Source organism: Phymastichus coffea, unplaced genomic scaffold, assembly GCF_024137745.1.
Source record: "Phymastichus coffea isolate CEN01 unplaced genomic scaffold, Cenicafe_Pcof_1.1 PCOF00054, whole genome shotgun sequence".
NCBI lineage: Eukaryota > Metazoa > Arthropoda > Insecta > Hymenoptera > Eulophidae > Phymastichus > Phymastichus coffea.
Genome location: NW_026706865.1, coordinates 621592 through 638387, shown reverse-complemented (window position 1 = coordinate 638387; position 16796 = coordinate 621592). Strand labels below are relative to the sequence as shown.

The 16796-nt window shown below is 36.4% G+C and overlaps 1 protein-coding gene across 6 annotated transcripts in view; it reads right to left on the bottom strand.

Annotated features, from left to right (window-relative positions):
* The window catches only part of LOC131665751 (rho GTPase-activating protein 7), a 219187-nt gene that overhangs the window by 100142 nt on the left and 102249 nt on the right, over positions 1 to 16796 (bottom strand). Inside the window, exon 2 of one of the 6 annotated variants that reach the window (XM_058937849.1) lies at positions 14066 to 14725. The exons of 4 other annotated variants lie outside the window; for them this stretch is intronic. In XM_058937849.1, the coding sequence (XP_058793832.1) occupies positions 14066 to 14282 (217 nt within the window). In that variant the 5' untranslated portion in view covers positions 14283 to 14725. Of the gene's footprint in view, positions 1 to 14065; positions 14815 to 16796 lie in introns of those variants that run through there. One more of the 6 variants, XM_058937850.1, reaches the window with a different exon arrangement.

Here is a 16796-nt window from a genome sequence, read left to right as displayed (position 1 = left end):
AAATCTTACGTACAATGATGCGCGCACATTCGTTATACCATTGTGTCTGCATCGGAAATCCAAGTGATGAGAAAGGACTTTGATGTAAACTTACATCGGAGACCGTGGATTGTGCTAAATCTGATGATGCAACGAATTATTTTTTATGTTATTCCGTTATATGCATCGATTTTGTAAATGGCTGAATGCCGAGAAGGGTTTTAATGATATGATTTTCAGAAAGATGAGTTTAAAAGATCAAGGGATTAATTGTTCTAGTTTTGCATGATTATATCCAACATTTAGGCAATATTTATCATATAGAGAAAGAATTTGTATTTGAAGATTAGATTTTGATTTTCTTAGAATATTTACTTCTGTGCTACACTTTCAAGCGAAATTATTTCCATTTGATATTTTTAAAAGTTATTTAAATTTGTTATGATGTTGATATTTTCTATCTATCAATCTATTGCAGAACCTCATTGTCTACAAAATAAACCGCAAATAAAATCTTTGAAATAAAGACAAACTCGCAACTACTATTAAAAGCTTCGATGAATTTTTTTTTTAGAGTAGAATGGGATGTCAATGAAAAAATAATTCATTTGAATGATCTTTAAAAAATCCAAAAACTCACACATCAATCTCTTTCAAAACATCATATTATATAATAACGATTTTCCCGAATCCTGCTCAACTTTCGTGGCCACAGAAGCTCATCTCTCTGTAGAAGAATAAATCAGTACGTACACGTGCGCGCCAATAGAGGAGGGGTGTTGCGGGATAATTAACGGCTTGCGAGCCCTTGAAAATGCAAATGCTCTCTTCTAACGACAAGGCTACTTTATGGTGATTGGAAGCGATCGTGAAAATGCTTCCAGCCACAGATTTGCGTCTCGCGGTTTAATTAGTGCGTTGCCAAGGTAAGCTACAGTCGATCGATATTGTGCGTTAAAGCCTTGTGTATGATAGGTTACAGCACCGTTTGCTGAAAGAAATTAAGTACGAAAATAAAAAATTATTTAATTAAGTACCGTCATTCGAAATCAAATGATTATTGTAATAATCAAAATGTTGCTATACTTGGGTGAATTTGTTCGCATTCTTGCACTCTAATTCGATTTAAAATACCTTGAGCTGACAATAAAAGAGACTTGGCGGGAAATTATTCGAACATCAAGGTTTTGTAGCACTGTAGATATATACTTATAACCTTAACCGATCTTTTTAAAATATTGAGATATTGCAATAAAATATTCGTTACAAAAATAGCGTTAAATTCTCCAGAGCAATTCGATAATTTTATGAGTCTTCTCTACTCAAATAGGATTCTTAATACTTTCTTATTCCACGAAAACTGATGGAAAAATGTATGAAAAATTGTTCTGCTCTCATTTTCATGAAAAAATGCGCGCTTCCAAAGTAACTTACTCGAAGTTTGTCTCGCTGGATACATTGTTTTGGCTTTTTATTCGTGCTTGCTCTAAGATATTTTTACATGCTCGTAAAGAGTTGGCTTTATTCGCACGACTAAATTTAAAATTACGACTTCGCAAGGCACAAGTACCTGCTTGAAAAAGTTTTCTCTTTTTTTACTCTTTTACATAGTTCAATTTGAAAATGAACAGAATTAACTGTTGTTACGTTGTTCGCTCAAATAAATCTATATGATACCTTTTCAATTGATTAGTTATAGTTTAAAATATAAATTTTAAATGGATATATGATACCGCTACAATATTATTGTTTCAGGATGTTAGAGAGTATTAACAATGAGAACACGAGTAGCAACAATGAAAATACACTTCATATATATTCATTGATTGGTTTGATTCATTGTCAAAAATATAAGATGTTATTTTTCTGGTTACAAACGCCTAATTTCCGATCGTAATATGCAATAAAAAATATGAACCTTAAGAATATGTTCTGCATTGCATCGACAATTGTCAATAAGGATTTTTCATTTTCTATGTATCAATCGGTATATATCACCAAATCTTCTTGATATTCTGTTTGGTGTTTGCTGTCCACTCCCGTTCTCTTTTTACCTTTCACCAGAGTTCGCCCGCAGTAAACACGGCGCACATAATCGATGCCTCGCGATAGCCGATTTAATTATAAGCTCGGAGGCGTACGATCAATGGGTGCGAAGAAAGCATTCGATAAAAATTATCAGCCGCACTGTAACTTTCATCTGCGCCCGACTTTTACAATAGTCTCTCTACAAAAAAGTAGTTAGCGTGGGCGAGGTTATTAAGACCCTCGAGAGTTGTTCATCTTTTGCTTTCGTAGGAGGCAGAAGTTGTTTAATTTGTGCAATATTCGGCCTATAAATCGAAACAAAGTGTCCCTGTAAAGTCGAGATTGCGGGAGAAGGTCGCTTGTCGCCGTAAAGCTGTCGATCAGTGACACCGCAGGATTGAATTTCGTCTGAGGTGCGCTGCGTCACTGACGCATTGACGCAAGAATTATTGCGTTTCTCGTTTGAGATCTTTGTAATGCACCGTTGCATTAGTGGAGAGAATGAATGAAAAAAAATGTTTTGTTGCCGATGAGAAACACATGTGAGTTTGAAGTGTTATAGATTATATGATTATTGAGCACCGTGCAAATTTATAATACATTCTTCTTCGCGTTTCTCTTATTTCATTTTTATTAAGTTCAAAGACAACGTAGCCAAATTGATATACTGCGTAATTTTATCATTTTTCAACCTTTTGAATTATCAAACGTTCAATCATAAATAAATGTATCGTAAAACGTAGCATGTATTAGAAAGTGTAACTTCTATTCTACCAAGACTTCGCATAGTTGGCAAATATTTTTTTTATTCGAACTAAGTTTATTTACAAGTTGTCTAATATAGTAAGACTGTCTAATAAGTAAATGTTATTGTTATACGAATAATGTACATGAGTACATATTTCCAATGAGTACTCTGTCTTTTTTTATAATGTGAAAAAATGTTAACTTGGCAAATATAAAAAATAAATGAGCCATCACAAATCATAATCAAGGACCATTTAGCGTGTCGGCACAAAGTGTTTTCACCACTTTGTTTTTACTGTTTTTATTGTTCGACACTTAAAATCGCTGGATAATCTGAGTTTCACGTAACTTCTCAAACGATGTAGAGTACAATTATAGGTGTAGTGCAATTGTCAAGAGGTGAAAGAGTTGTAAACATATGCAGGGCGATAATTGGTTGATGCACTTTTACTACTCAATGCACGCGCGAAATTTCGGTGAGAGATTCAATAAGGTAAAAAAAGAAAAGGGCGTTCCGCGGTGAAATTGCAAGTGCGCCGCGGGCCACACGATGACTACACTTATATCGGTGGAAAATTTTTTTAGGGAGGTTATGTGTATCTGATGCTTGCCTAATGGAGAAAATTACTATCGCAGGTGTGCAATTGGAATCATATATTACGAAAAAAATAAGCTTTTTTGCATTATAAACCAAAAATCGCATTGTAATTGAACATTCTGATTTAAAACAATTAATAATTATGAGCATTCAGATTTTTATTGAAAAGGCATGTTTCTGATACTTATTAACTTTTAGAAAAGTAGTATGTCTAAATTTTCTAAAAATATTTATTCTAAAATCTTTTAGTCAGCAATAACTGTTACTTTAAAGTAAAAGTTTATCTGTGTGATTTCAAGTTTTTAAACCTCAAATTTTCTATTTCCGAGATAGAACATTTTCTTAACGATAACTCAAGACGACATTTTCAAACGAAAATTTGAGATATAACGTCTTTCGACGAAAATATTAAGTATGATAATCTTTCATTAACTTCACAATGTGTACTTAATAATTAGTTAAGACGTGGCACTAACAGTAGTAAAGTCAAACTTGTCTTGGTAGCAAAACGATAATGGTACTTTTTCTGTCTGTCGGAAAAAAATTAATTACCATCAGAAAGAAAAATATTACGAATGCAACGCTCAATGCAAATGGAAACTAAACAATCTCGGACGTATCTGGCAAGTAACAGCATTCGATTAAACAAGAAAATTAAAAACGTTTTCATTCCATTTCTCATTAAAATCCATCGAATTATTGATGTTCGCTAGCAATTAAATTCCATAGCATTCCACAGGTTCGAGATGCCCTCTGTTGTAAAAAACCTAAAATCAAATCAAATGGCACATGTATGCAGTCTACGAAAACGACACAGCGCGACGCAAAAAGTGCTATTGATGCTCAGCCAGTCACAAATGCAAGTCGGGTTTCATTGAGTAGGCGTTTTATATGAATGGGTCCAACCAGTAAGGCATTTTTAGCATTTTTTTAAAATACGCGAAATAAAAGAATGACATTATTTTGACCAAATTTCTTGATTTGCCATGTTAACAAACGATTCCTTTTTATATAATACAAATAATACTTCAACGTAAATATTTACATCTCATATGTTATGCCTCTTCTATTTAAAAACGAAGAAATTTTCATTGCAATCAATATTCTTTACGAATGAAAGCTAATGTAATAGACCGAATTATGTTCTATCTGCATTTAACTCCTGCGTCTCCAACTCTGATTCAAAACACTTTCTACTTTATTCAATAGATAAGAGCGTCATTAGCATGTGCAGTTGATTGTATTTTTTATATTACATAGGAGATTTCTACTTACAAAGGAAAATAGACATTGAACTCCATTGAAACGAACAGCACAGACCTACAAAAGGCTCAGGATAAGGAGTGAATAATTTGCGTTTCTTTTTGCGCAAGATAATGTGCGACTGGTGCGACAAATCGACACACCCGTAAATTCGATCGATGTGTCACGAGTAATCGCAAGTAATTAATTTGTGTGGGAAACTTATTAGATAGAATTATCATTAGGTAGATTTGACAATTTCTTGAGAATCTTTACCAAAATAAGTTTCGATTTGTAGCAGAATTCCATTGAAAGCTACACCTGACCACTGTTGCGTAGAATAAAAATTTCTCCATTCAATTCTAATGTGTTTAAACAATCTGTATTTATTCAAAGTCCAGAGGCAGCACGTGTGCACACTAAAATATTTAACATTGCGAAAAGCCTCAATAAACATGATCAAAGCGTGAAATATTAAAATCGAAAAGCGCACGAAACGCAAGAGAGGTAGCTGATTTACTTTATCGCTTTGAACTTCAAGTCGTAAATCTTGAAGAAAATTTCCAGGGTCAAAAGCAGGCCGCAACGCACACGCAGAGACGCACGCGTGCGGGCTATTCGTTAGAAAAGGAATATACGTATACTCGTTTGCTGCGGCGAACGTAGACGGACAATGAGAAGGGGAGAAAGGGAAATTTGTGTGGCGTTCGAACAAGTGATTTTCTAGCGTACAAAAGAGAATTTTATAGCGATAAAATAGTTTTCACAGTAACTTTCTTATTTTTGCAAGTATAAAGTGATCTTATATTTCTTATATCTTCTTTAACAATTTCGCTAAGCATTTTCAATACTACCATTAAAAATCGAAATATGACAAAATGTCACGTGAATGTTACTGAGGCTTATTCTTTGATTTTCATTTTAAATATAGAATGGTAATAAGTCATGTTGTGTTGCAGTGCATTTCATATTATAGAAATATACAAATCTAAAGCACCTAATAAATCTAGCCGACAAAAGAAAAAGAAGGAAAAGCGATTCTTCTTTCCCGTCACCTCGGCAGTACGAAAATAAACGCCAATAGCAACATATACATATATACAGACCCAAGCGGAAGCAGAGCTATAGTAGACCAAAGGCACATAATAATCACTTTCTGTTTCGATAAAATCGACTGGAATTTTTCGACCTTGCCCGAGATGAAAGCGAGCCAATAGATCTCTATCAAGGCATTGCTCTGTAAGGTATTTCTTTTCTAAAATCTATAAGGCTTTCGACTCAAACATTTTTTGCCAACCTTCAGATGAAACCTTCTTTTGCTGTGCAACACTGGCATACTTTATCCTATCGTGTGTATCGTAAGACTCGTGCTAAGTTATTATATAAAAAAAAGTTTCTTGCCTCGAATTACCATTCTTTTATCAGTTGCTCTTTGGGCTTTGAAAAGTCAATGAAAAGGACCAACTTGCACCAAGTTACATGTGGCTTTAATCTTATAATCACGACTTTGTACCACAACAAAGCGTACACAGGAGCAAATCATGTTTAACATTTTTTTTAAGATTTATTCATAAAACTAATCATCGAATATCATTTTGTTATTCTCGATATTTATGTAGATTTATTACGACGCACATGTATCTAATGAAGACGCTCTTCCGTTATTTATTATTTCAACTAAAAGACTTTATTAATCAATGCATAGAGCAAAATGTTCCTGAATAATTAGTAATTCATAGTCTATTTATTAAAATAAAAAGCTCATTACGATGACAATTTGTATTTTAAAAGCATGCAAACAGTGCACTTCCGTCCCACTAACACGAATCAATAAAATCTACGGTATATACGAATAAATTATAAAATTGAAAAAAATCATCGATAGGAACCTTATAAAGGGCCGCTTTTATGTCGTATCCACATAGTCCGTGAGAGAAAAGATGGTGATTGAAAAACACGAGATATCTAAAACGAAAGCCAACTCTCTCTCTCATTTTGACGTGCCTTTGTTTGTCCGAAGGCGCGCACGTTAAATTTCCGATGGTTGATTTCACGTATATGTACGCGTGCAACAAACTCTATGTATGATGGCCGAATAAAGAACTTTTATCCGCATCGACGATCTAATCTCTAGGCGAATGCACAGGTGCAGCTTACCTCCTTTGCTTTGGACACGACTTTGCCACGGAGCAACGGTTTCGTTGACAGGGACATAAAGTTTGCAAAAGGCATTCTTATTAAATCTTGTTCATCAATTCAGTAATTTTCTTTCCGTAGAGATATTTTCAAACCTAATTGCCATTATTGAGATCATAAAAAATACCCTTTGATTCATCCATTTTCAGTAAAAATTCTACTTTCAGAAAAACAATTATATCCTTGACTAAAACGAATTGATTTATTAAACGAAAATAACATTGTATTACTCACAAGTAACTACAGCATGAAGTGGACACTCACCTGAAACAAAACAAACAAAAAAATGATTGGTTAATAAACAATACATGACTAATATTGATAAAAGGAAACAATTACGCGGTCTCTTTCTGCGCAAAATCTATTTTCTGTTCGTTGCAACAGCCTCGGGTATGAAGCTTTATTTCATCCCTCCTACGAAAAATACGTATTTAAACGATTCCATAAATAGCCTTAACCCCCCCCCCCTCCTCTCAAGAGATTTCAAGCCCGTTTATTGTCGAGCATAGTGGAGAGTGAGGGATTGTGGAGAATAATGCTTAGTGGAAAAGTCGCGAGGGGATTATTATTGCAACGGCTATGAGTCGCTACATTGAAATTAATGGAGGTTGAAAGCATTCTCTCATTTTCGTTTCACAACTCTTAATGTTACGATACAAATGTTCACGCGGAGGGGGTGATCACTGTATACGAAGGTAATAAAAGAGAAATTGATAAACTAAACTTCTTTTACAAGTAACGTGGTAACCATTTTTTTCTTTCAAATAATTAAAAACGAACAAATTGAATCTAACGGAGCGAGCTGTTGCATCAAGATTGCAGCACGCGCGCGTTAAAATCAATATCTGCAGTCATTTAAAAGTGTCCCTCATCCGATACATTCCAATTAACACTCAGAAGTGGCGCTCCCACGAGCAGAGAAGTTACTCGACCGTGGCATATTTCCAAAGAATAATGAAAATCCAACATGAAGAGGAGTAGAAATCACGGCAAGGTCGCGTGTCAACTGTGGGGGGTCGCAAGCGCTCGCGCTCACAATTATTAACCTATATATGAGAAAACGCCATTGTTCTTATAAGATATACACACACATATCGACTTTTTTCACCGGATATGTTTATGTTCTCCACTCCGACAAGTATGGATTCCTCCTTCGATATGCTATGTTTGTTAGTTTTATGAATCGTAGCAGCTCTTTGAATGGATATTTTCCGCGCTTCAAAGTTATTTCAATAGATGTATAAAAAAAAGTTTCTATGATACTCGTGATGGTGAAGATTGTGTATCCGCGGTAAAAGTTTGGAGTTTAAAGGAGAAAAACACCAGTAAAGTTGGCGATATTCAAATAATTTAAAAACACCACACTTGTTGCTGAATGGAATTTCAAATAGTTTTTCTTCAAATCAATTTTTTCAAATAGTTTTTTCAATCAAATTTCGCAAATTCTTTATATTTGTATCAAACATCACTCGCAGATACGAAGAAACGGAATGCAATACTACTTTCATTCTCTCAAATTTGCGCAACGCGATCAAATTCCTTTCATGTAATCAATAAAACATTTATTCCAACTGCCAAGCTATGAACACTTTCTCTTTTTCTCCTCCTTTCTATAGAAAATATCTAACCGTTACAATAAATGTGAATTGCAATAAAAAGGACTTTGCTTCTGTTTCTCCATAAAATGGGCAAAATTCCGTGTGAAAATGGCGAAAAGACATTGCATGTGGCTTGAATAGAACATTACGACGTTAAGATAAAACCGGCATCGGTGTATTTCTACTCTTGAATTGTATTGCTAATAATAACTGCTACGAGAATCGACCTATATAATAGGATGCGCGCATTTGTCAATTTTTGGCTATTGATAATTAAAGTCTTGAAAATTGCAAATTGATAAGTTAGAACAAAGCATTTCGGATATGTGCGCTATATATTTTTATAAACATCACAGGGTTACGAGTATATTTACGTCTTTCGTGCTTCTAAAGCTTTCAAAATCTCTCCATCAATATTTTTCCATAGAAGTCTATTAAAACTTGCTTGCATTTATCAATATTAGCATTCAAGAATATGAATCATCATAGCGTTTGAAAAGCTTTTACGTAATCGCACGCTGTAAATATGCACGCTGAGAAATCAGGAAAAATATGAACGTATGAGAAAGAACAAAAATGTTAGAATATTTCGCATCAAACGGGGATGTCCTTTGTCCGCGGAAGTAGTGTAGCCGTGCAAAACTTTCAATCAAGAAAAAATTAATGACAACAGAAAAGTTTTCTTTCCCTCAACAGTCTATGTAACGTGCAAAGTTAAATTCTGAAGAAAAAAACGCCTTTGGAGCTTGCCAGCTTTTTCGCGTACATGCCTATTTGTAGCAACAAGCTTTTTCGCTTCTTTCTCGCGTTCTTCAGGAGGGAGTTGAGTTTAAATACCTTATCATTTCAAAACGTGCGAAAAGTAATTCTATGGAAATCGATTAATGCGTCGGGTATTGGAGGTTCTTCTTTACGTTAGTCACAACTTATTTGTTTTAATGCTAAGATAGTAATCAAAACAATCATTTTTTCCAACATTAGAATTGAAACTCTGCGAAGCATTCAATACAAAAAACATACTGGTTTCATGTAAATCAAGACGTGCACGTATAATCAATTAAAATATCCATTCGTACATCTTCATTGGCAGCAGTATTACAATAATTGAAATGTCACGTAAATTCGTGTAGGCCCTCGTGTAGGCCAGCCAAGGTCGTTTCATTCGGGATGCTGCGTCACTGCTGATTTACGCTCTCGAAAGCGTGAAAGCTTATAGCCCTCCTTTATTTTTCTGCATCATTTAATGCTTCAGTCTCAAGCGACGTACTGCATTCGTTTTATTTGAATAACAATAAAGATACACTGGAGAACACATAGCTCCAGGACATTCATACTCTACGTTTGATTAATCAATGATGTCATGTAACTCACATAAGCAAATAACTTTTCACATGGAACGTATGTATATCAGACATATTTATTTTGTTTCTTTTTCATGCGAATAGTACTCACGATCATTCTCCGATTACTCGCAAAAGATATCATAAAACATAACGCTAAAACATTTAACTTAATTCTTATCTGTTGTATCATAGTGCATTGTGTTGAAAAGCAAGCCTCGCACGAACGTTCGATTATTACTTTTCACATTCTTCTCGCGCAATGTAGCTTACGATAAGATTTATTCCTATTTTTGCGTAATCCACATTTATTTTTTTCCATTCTTCTCACGTTCTAATTTAACAATCTTTCTTACTTTTTCTTTTCCTCCTATAGAATGCAATGTTCATAAATCAGCGTATTCATCTGTATACGCGTATGTCGCCTGCAACAAATCACGCGTGAACACAATAACCTTTAACCGCGAGCAACAGAACTTGCTCTTTATCAGTCCACCTTTGCAGCAACGTTTTATTAATATACACGTGTGCGCAACGGTATGAAATACGTAGCCGTCATCATGTTGTATATATACAGCTCGGGGCTAATGAATGTAATGGGTGAGTGAGATTTTTGTCGATGACCTGGCGCGAAGAGAGAAAAGGGATTGATTTCCGGGTAGGCCGACGGGTTTGATTTTCTGGAAGACTGAGTGACGGGGCCCTTCTGCGATTTAGTAGCTTCCTCTTGTAAAAGGTAACAAGCTTTTCGATGATCGACCAGAAAAGTCACACCGACGCGAAACAGATACACATAATTGGCCCGGTTAGACGAGGCCTCCATTACGAGCTACTATACGCGTTGCAATATCGCATATTTACATGAGTTACTGCCCTTTGCTCGCAGCTATCGTCGTGACGACAATTTAGATGCCGCATATCGAGAAAAATTACAGATTCAATTTATGATCATTGATCAATATCTTTGCCGACTGAGCATACTATTATGATTTTTTTAATGACGTTTTCGGAATGCAACTGCCTCTGAATCGCATTTTTTTGTTCACTTTGACTTCTGACTAGCAATTAATGACTTTCACCTGATTTTCAGCGTGAATTAGGTTTTACTCCCGTTACACTTGGACGAGCTTTCGTTTCAATTAATTACTTACGTGAAATTTGGATAGTGTTATAAAAACATTGCTACAGCAAGCCATATTCTCTTCTAAAAATGCATTGTACCGTCGATCAGAAAATCTTTTCAATATTTCAATTAACCACAGGTTTGCAGTGCATCCGATGCCTTATTCATTGCGATACCCTAAACTAGCGAATTAGCACGTATCGGCTATTAAAAAATTCATTGGCCAAAGTACACATTCTGCTGACACCAACCAACAACACCAAATTGGTGCTGATGTATCCTAATGCTCACTCACGTACAATAAATCAAAGACGTTTTTGCGATGCAGCTACAACTCAAAAACTTAGCTAGAGAGAAGAGAGTGCAAAGTACGCGTGTCATTTCATTGGCGTGTTTATCGCTCTAGTTGCCAGAATAGCGTTCAGCGCGAACAATGAAAACGTTCGACTTACAATGTCAAGTGGAAACACGCCTCTTTTGATTGTAAGGTTTCCATGAACACATAATAGCTCAATGTGAAAAACGAAGCTTATGCACGAATGGTATACGAAGAATGATCGTGAATAGAATCGTCAAATTCTTATTATACGTAAAGCAAGTGATTTAAGTAGCTATAACCTCGTCTATCATACTTTATTCTTTGTAATCGACTCTTTTGATCCAATCGTTCACAAGCAACGGGGTGTTTGAAATTTTGTCGATATTCATAGAATGATATCGCTTTTTAGCGTAAATTTTGCCAATGGGACCATGCATTCGAAAATGAACGATATAGAAAATTTATAAACTGATGTGTATTTCATCGAAAAATAGTCAAGTAAATGTTCAATCAATGGACTACACATATAGCAAACTCTTCGCTCAACACAACTGTTTACGCAAACAACGCACTCAATACAAGAAAAATATTAACCATGCTAGATGACTAACGAGCGTCAAGCCACGTGAAAATAAATTGATGGTTACCGAAAGCTGCTGCAGACTCGTTGCCCAATGAAAATTAATTGCATCCTCTGCGAATCCGTCAATCTAATGTAAGTTGCGCTGGCGGCAGCGGCACGCCGCTTTCAAAAGACTTGCAGAAAGCCAATAGCGATATTGCAGGCGATGCGCGCGCGTGTGAAAGTCATCCGTTCATTGCAGCGTTCGACGCGGAGATCCTCTCCTCGGACTTAATTTTCTTGCTACCATCGACACTTCTAATCTCGTGAGAAAGTGATTTTATGGCTATTAGCTTCTAGTACTTGTCACGGCTTTTTTCCTCCTTTTTCCTATTTCTCTTGCTGTTACTTCGGTCTTCTAGCTCATTTAAATATTTGAGCTTCTGATTATAGCCAAGTATCACTTGTCTGCTGATTCATGCAAATTTAAGTAACTGAAAATATATATTTAAAATGCCGATACTTGAGAGTTCGCTTTCAAGAGTGATACTCTGACTACTAAATAACGTTTCACACTGAAAATTGTTCAATACTGACGGTGTTTTGATAGAGTGTAAAGTCAGTGACCTCGCTAACATATCGACAAAACCTTGACATTCCACAGCTTTTCCCGCGAAAATTTAGCAACATGCACGTACTAAAAACCATCGGTTTCACCGTTAAACAGTCAAGAGAAAGATACAAGCAGCTCGCGGTAATTGGTAATTTCGCACATTCTTTGAAAAGAAATAGTAAAATTGTCATAGAGCGTCGAGGAAAGACCGTATAAAGGAGTTAGAAGCCACTGTAGGCTGTAAAAGGTAGTTTGAGAGCGCGCCTATAAAACATGGCGCGGAAAATCCCTTGATCGCCATCACGACACAACGAGTGATGATTGGCTTCTCTCTCGGAGACGTCTCTTTGAGCGTGTATACTTTTACTCGCCACAATCAGCGATGAATTGTGTCATTTTTTTCTGCTTATTACTTGAAGATGCACGTTTTCATCGAGCTGTAGAAATGGCAGTGCTGTTGAAATCACGCGCGCACGTATGAAAAAGGAACACGAAGAGAAATTGTCATTCGAGATGAGTACTTCAGGGCGTAGGTCAGCAATATTTAATTAAGTAATTTGAATTTTGAGTTATTTCTCTGTTACGATTGCATGTTGACTGACTTTCCACGTAAATTATCTGCACAATTGAAGCATTGCGAGGAACTTGGCGACGTAGTCCTTTGATCAATAAAAATTAATTTTCTCCCCATGGAAATGACCAAGCTGTCACGAAATATCACATTAAAGCTTGAAACTACAAAGGAATGCTATTTCCTTGTTTTCCTGCAGTAACTCAAGCGAGCCAATTGCACACTGCACTCTATTTGAAAATACTCTGCATACATGCGAATCCACATAAGTCACAGTCTAAGGAAGAATATAGGTATATCTCGCGACGTTGCGCATTCCGGAATTCCGCCAAAATAACTTGATGTTAACAACAAGAAAATTCAGATCACACATATCCTTGAGTGCGCGTGCACATACGAAACATCATCCCCTTATGCACAACTCCTGAAATGTGTCCTGTGGGAAAAACATGCGGACGCTGTGCTTATGAAAAATTAATGCGCCGTCGTTTTCCTTTGTCTAGAAGACGACGCAGCAATAGCCTGTTATTGTTATTTTAGCAGCGCCATAACAGAGTGAGAGGGAGAAGAAGATATTTTACGCGTTGTGGGTACACGAATTTTATCGAGAAGCGGGAGAGAGAGAGAGAGAGAGAGAGAGAGAGAGAGAGAGAGAGAGAGAGAGAAACACGTGGCATATGCGCATTCTACATGACTCCGATGGGAAAGTTTCGTTGACATAGATGAGAGAAAGGACATCGGAGATTTTACGTAATGGAAGTTGCATTGTTCGCGCTGATGCATCGTACATCATGTACTTACATTTTTCACGTTACTAACGTACTCGAACAAAAAATTTACTGCGAAAAAAACGTAAATTCAGTAACGTTGCTCTTGTTAATCTCATAAATAAAATTTGAATATTGAAAGCCAGTACTTTGGAGGCTGTTGCTGTTATATATGTTGTAAATATGAAAAAATACAAAGTAATTGCTTTGAGTGCGCAGAGTGTTTTGAATTTTATGCGGCGCCCCAATTCTTGCAATATCGTGAACTGCATTTATTTTTTTGAATATTTGTATAATGGAAATATGTGCAGGATATGCCGATGAAGTGAAAGGCTTAGATTATTATGGACGTATATTCGAAGAGTTCATGCACGATTCATACCTGCAATTTTTTTCTCGCGCATACGTCTCCATAGTGCTTCAGCCTTGCGCATCGGCCAATTCTCAACTTTAGCGCTGAAACTACGAAAGAATTTGTACTCCTTAAAGTGCGACATCCTTCGTGCGTGCTGCGATTGAGCTTGCTCTTGTTTCGGATCTTCCTCAATCGAATGTTGCGCCGGTGTTTCACAGCGTGATTGTGGCTCTTCGCTTGCCATGTTTCTGTTGTTATCGAGTTGCTTTCAACAAATATAGTTCACTTCACACTACCGGCATATTTCATGTGGTTACATATCACAGTCGGTTTCTTTTTATAGTTTTACGACCGGCTTTCCCCTCTTTTCGATACTCCGATGGCCAGCCTTATATTATGTACCCTTTTGTTGGCACTCTATCGATTTATCGAGAGCGATTCTTTTATGTACGCAAATACCACTCGCGCTGCTGTGCTTGTTTGCTCTGAATGAGTCTTCCTTTCTCTCTCTCTCTCTCTCTCTCTCTCTCTCTCTCTCTCTCTCTCTCTCTCTCTCTCGCTTGCCTTATTGTGTCTGCTCGGTGCTTTAACTACACGTGCGCATGTTTGTCCTTTGAGCTATTCACATGTAATATTTGCGCGGTAACTGGGTCGCGTTGATTTGCTTTACTTTTTTTTGATATATCACTGCAAGGTAAACAAGTTTTTTGTTGTTTTTTACTGTTTTATCAATTGTTTTATGCATAACCCAATTGTTCAACAGTGCTCTCGTGAAATTTCAAATTATTCAAAAACATGCCTACCGTTGAAGGCTAAACCTATGAATAAACAAACAGATAGTTTTTATGAAACTTTATTATTTTCTCCTTTACAAATGAATTTATTTTCTTTGTGATTGCATCGACTTTGAGTAGAAGCTTCTCAAACTAGCTTCTTTGACAAGTCGACAATCAATTGTAAAGCTCTATGCATAAAAGATACAACAAGTGGCGAAAAATTGACAAAATGTTCGTCAAAGTTAATCGATTAACTTCACAAGAGCATGGAATCGCAATTTCTATGCCAAACGATAAATAACCTAAAAAATATATGAATCTTAACGAATTTTATTTTTGATATAGCAGTGTACCGGTGAATAACATCGAGCTAGGTGTATATAACTCTATTCTGTTTCTATCTGAATTAGCTTCCATTATGTAATGAGGATGTTCAATAGCGATCACTTGATTTTGACTTTGACTTTGCTTGCATGATGCTATTAGCTGCATGCATGACACTAGATGCTAGATATTCGGGATGATTAGATTTCTTTTTTGACAATAACTAAGAATCGTAATTTTAAAGTTAATTACTTGCTTCATCGTGAAGTTTGGATTTGTTTGGTTATGAAATCGTTGTTTGTGCTCTATAAATGTCGAGTCATTGACTTGAGCATTCAAACACTGGCTCTCGGTAAATCAACAATCATTACGTTCATCAGTTTCTCAACAGTACCTCAAACGTTTCACTTTTAAATTTCCACTCAATTTGCAAGTTTGCCGTGCTAATCTAGAAGCAGAACTTTTAATTCCCTTCCATAGAAAAGCATTTGGTCGAAAAACTTTTCTCGGTAATAGACTGTCTATTTGATTCAGATATTCTCTCCCTCGTTACGCATTGTGATACCAAGTTTGAAATCTCCATCCTTGTTAACGTTATGGAAAATATTTACTGATGTAATCAACGTAACGCCTTCGCAGCAACAAGGATTTTAAAGGGGCTAAGTATCAAGATTAATAACGAATTCAGCTGAAGCAAGTCACTTGGCGGCAGCAACAGCAGCAGCAGTAGCAGCAGCAGCAGCAGCAGCAGCAACAGCAGCAGCAAGCGGCGCTTGTACCATAAAAATAAAAAAATGCCACAGCGCGCTCAGGACACGCCAAGAAGTTACAGTCTTTTAGCTCTATGCAAATGAGCTGCGTGGGAAAGTTACAGAATCCAAGAGTGCTTAGGGATCTTAAGAAGGAGTACTTCTAAAGTGGCATTTTAACTATGTACGCGTGCTATTTTATATCCCGATTCGTGAATTATTAATGCGAATTTGCAATAAAAACTTAAATCCACTTGGAAAAAGGCTGGAGATATAGGAACACTTAGTAACGTACATAGCGGAACCATTAGTAACGAATTTAGCTCGAGGACCGCATTTGGAAGCTGCCCGCGCAGTTCTGACTCTCTGCTTTTGACATACGTTTCAGAAAGGTCAAGTTCAATTTGCACCGACGAATTAATTCGTTTTCTGGCACATGAGCAGGAATAACGAGTCAAAAATATAATTGCATCGGGCTTTGCGCGAAAATCGCCTGTCATGACGAATGGACTGTTTGATGGACAACTGAATGTTAGGTTTAGCATAATCGCAATTTCGAATGCAAACGTTACGTGCAAACGCTTGCTTCTAGTTCTAACAAAAGCATTCGATATTACATATGCAGTTTATTAACTCAAAGATTTAAACAATATTACTGTGAATTGCTTATTTGTTTGTGAAATGAAATTAATTTTAGCGGTAATTCGCAATCGCAATAAAAAAGCGCAGTTCAGTAAGGACGCTATCAATTTCACTACGTGAGCCGACACGATGTCGTGTCTTCATTTCTGTGGCTATACGCGTAGAAAAAAGTGTTTCCATCGTTTACAGACGACCTGGCAAATGAAGTAATCATCCGCTAGGGATAAAAAATTGCTATCGATTTCTACTCTGCGTGCTTCTTTATAT